General features: G+C 43.5%; 2 protein-coding genes across 2 annotated transcripts; both read left to right on the forward strand.

The window, feature by feature from the left end:
* The first annotated feature begins 393 nt into the window (after window positions 1–393).
* On the forward strand, window positions 394–1,713 carry LOC138329026 (uncharacterized). The gene has a single exon (XM_069275724.1). It carries the CDS (start codon window positions 394–396, stop codon window positions 1,711–1,713), a length of 1,320 nt encoding a protein of 439 aa, XP_069131825.1.
* A 107-nt stretch (window positions 1,714–1,820) lies between these two features.
* Window positions 1,821–2,747, forward strand: LOC138329027 (integrase/recombinase xerD homolog). Its single transcript, XM_069275725.1, has one exon. The coding sequence runs from the start codon at window positions 1,821–1,823 to the stop codon at window positions 2,745–2,747; it is 927 nt and encodes a 308-aa protein (XP_069131826.1).
* Window positions 2,748–3,490: the final 743 nt, after the last annotated feature.

Below are 3,490 nucleotides of genomic sequence, written 5' to 3' on the forward strand. Positions count from 1 at the left end.
GGTTGTATAAGAGAAGTAGATACTATTCCAAAGGTGGTCAATCCATTGACTGTAGCTGGCAATAAGGAGAAGTTGCGTTTGGTGTTAGATTGTCGACACATAAACCCTTGTTTGTTTAAATACAGGTTCAGGTACGAGGATTCAACAGTAGCATTAGATTTGTTTAGGAAGGGAGATTGGGTTTTTACGTTCGATCTCAAATCAGCTTATCACCATATCGAGATTTTTCCAGATCATAGAACATTTCTAGGATTTTCTTGGGTCGTGAACGGCCAGGTGAGATATTTCGTTTTTAATGTATTGCCATTTGGCCTTTCCACAGCAGGGTATATTTTTACAAAGGTCACTCGTGTATTGGTCAAATGCTGGCGCTCAAAGGGTCACAGGGTTATCATGTATCTCGATGACGGCATCGGGGGTAAAGCTACGGAAGCTGAGGCTAGCGACCTGAGTAGGTCGGTACAGGGCGATTTGATAAGATTTGGTTTTATGATTGCAGAGCAAAAATGTAGCTGGGTGCCAAGTCAGGAAGCTATATGGTTGGGGTTACGTTGGTCATTCTCTGAGGGATTGGTTTTTGTACCGGACAGCAAGATAGAGAGGTTGAAATCGGCGTTACGTACTCTATTGGATAACGTATCGCGTGATCGATGCTGGGTGACAGCGAGGCAGTTGGCTGCACTAGTAGGTCAGATTATCGCTATGAAGGTAGCTATGGGTCCTGTCGTCAGAATGATGACGAGGCATATGTATGCCAGTGTGATGATGAAGGCAAGTTGGGATTCCAACGTTTTGATATTAAAGGAAGCTTTAGACGAACTACGATTTTGGTTTTACAATGTTGAAAGTTTGAACGGTGCTCAGATAGACAGGTCTTACAAGCATGATTTTGTAGTGTATAGCGATGCCTCGGCTACAGGTTACGGGGGGTACATATTGCACGTAAATAAAAGTGAGGTTCTGGGTGAATGGACAGATACAGAGAGCAAGGAAAGCTCAACTTGGAGAGAACTGGAGGCTGTACGTCGTATGCTTTTACATTACAATGGAAGCCTGGTAGGGCAATGCCTGGTAGGGCAGAAGGTGTTGTGGTATACCGATAGTCAGAATGTAGCTTCTATATTGGTAAATGGTAGCAAGGTACCGATACTGAATGAGAAGGCTGTAATGATCAGAGAGGATTGCCTTAGCAGAGGTCTTAGATTGTTGCCAGCCTGGGTGCCAAGGGCGGATAATCAATTGGCGGATAGATACAGTAAGACGGCTGACAGTGATGACTGGTATATACGGAACAGTGTGTTCATTGAGCTCAATGAGAAATGGGGAGAGTTTACAGTAGACAGGTTCGCTAATGATAATAATGCAAAATGTGAGGTTTTCAACTCGAGGTGGTGGTGTCCTGGGACAGCGGGCATAGACGGTCTGGGTCAGGTCTGGGCTGGCCAGAACAATTGGCTAGTACCGCCCCCTGCTTTGATACCGAAGGTTGTTGATAAAATGATGGACGAGAAAGCCATGGGTACTCTGGTAGTGCCATACTGGACTTCTGCTCCATTCTGGCCTGTGATAGCTCCAAGGGGAGACAAATACGCGTTTTTCGTGAAAGAGCATAAAATATTACCTTCGGGCAGTGTAGTTGCCGGAAAAGGAAAGAACGGGGTTTTTGGTAGGGACGGGGGTCCGGAGATGATTGCTTTAAGGCTGAGGTTTTGATCCAAATTGCTTTTGTGATTTCAGGTGTCGGGCTACTCACAAACATAGATGAGGCAATCAAGCGTACAGGGCAACATACCACCCGGACACACGATTTGGCCAAGAAAATGGCGGGATTCATTTTAAAAGCGAGGAGCGACAAGACTGTTGAAAAGTATTATAACGCGTTCAAAAGGTGGGAGACTTTCGCAAAACAGGACAACGTTTGTCATCTTCCCGCACAACCGGTACAAGTAGCCTTATACTTGACTCATATTTTGGATACGGGCGGATCTGGTAGCATGGTTACTGCCGCAATTTACGGAATTAAATGGGCGCATTCGATCAACGGATTCGAAGATCCCACAGTGAACAGTTTTGTTAAAAATTTGATGGAGGCCGCTAAAAGGCAGGTGCGAGCGCCCAGGAGGAAGAAGGACTGTGTGTCAGCGGACATGTTGATATGTTTGTGCGATATTCATAAGGACTCTAGGGACATTTCAGTGGTGCGAGACTTGGCTATGATTGTTTTATGTTTTGCGGGATTTTTAAGGTACAATGAGTTGAGTGAGTTGCGATGCGAGGATGTGTCATTTCATGAATCTTGTTTGAAGTTAAACATTAGAAAGAGTAAAACGGATCAATATAGATTAGGAAACGAGGTGGTGATTGCGAAAGGTAAGACTGTGGCATGTCCTTATTTGATGTTAAAAAGGTTTATGGGTCTGTCTGGAGCAACGGTGAGTTCAAAAGATTATTTGTTCAAACCACTGTTTCGTAGTAAGGCAGAATGCAAGCAGATATATAAGCAAAAACCTTTGAGCTATACAAGGGCCAGGGAATGCGTTGTAAAGAGGTTAAACGAGGTAAGTAAAGGACTAGACTTAGGGTTACATTCTCTTAGGGCTGGCGGTGCTACAGAAGCTGCTAATGGCAATGTAAACGAAAGGTGCTGGAAAAGGCACGGAAGATGGAGAAGCGATGTGTCAAAAGATGGCTACGTGGCCGATTCGCTTCAGAACAGATTGGAAGTTACGAAGCAACTAGGGCTGTAGATTAATATGCACTTGTAGATAATTATGACTACCCTTTCCCGTTCTTTTTTATATCTAGATGCCGAGCAGCTAACTGCATACAATTAGTTTGTTGTTATTTAGTTATATAGTTAGGGAGTATATGGAGGACTTTTAAATTTCCCGCGTTTCGTAGAATAGCGGGAAATATTTGTCCTGCAGTTACATAACGTACACGTGGCATTGTATAGCACGTGCGGTTTTTTATTCGTCCAATGAGATTAGGTGGGCTAGTAGGGTATCGGGTAGCGAGGTTTGGTCATTCTAGCGTTCGGTAGCTACAGGAACGACCTATTCAATTTAACCTTTTTAGGTGATATTGATATATATATACACACATATAACATATACATGGCTGTGTTTTTGCCAAGGCCGGTTTGCGTTTTGTTTTGCGTATTTAGCATCTTTAGGCAATATCGATGATCAATGGTGGTTGATGATCGGGTTTTTATTCAATGTAATAGAAATCCCAGCGAATTATAAACCTTAAGCATTGGGCTGGTACACCTCCTGTCACCCACAAGCGGTTTTCAGGTTGGGTGTCGGGCTTGGTTTTATGCTATATAAGCTCGATCTGAGAGGGAAAGTGTGTTGGGCGAGCATAATATGTATTCCTGTACGTAATATATAACACATACATGAATTAAACGCTGACTCTGTCGTTCCAGATGCCGAGCAGCTAACTGCATACAATTAGTTTGTTGTTATTTAGTTATATAGTTAGG

Source organism: Argopecten irradians, chromosome 8, assembly GCF_041381155.1.
Source record: "Argopecten irradians isolate NY chromosome 8, Ai_NY, whole genome shotgun sequence".
NCBI lineage: Eukaryota > Metazoa > Mollusca > Bivalvia > Pectinida > Pectinidae > Argopecten > Argopecten irradians.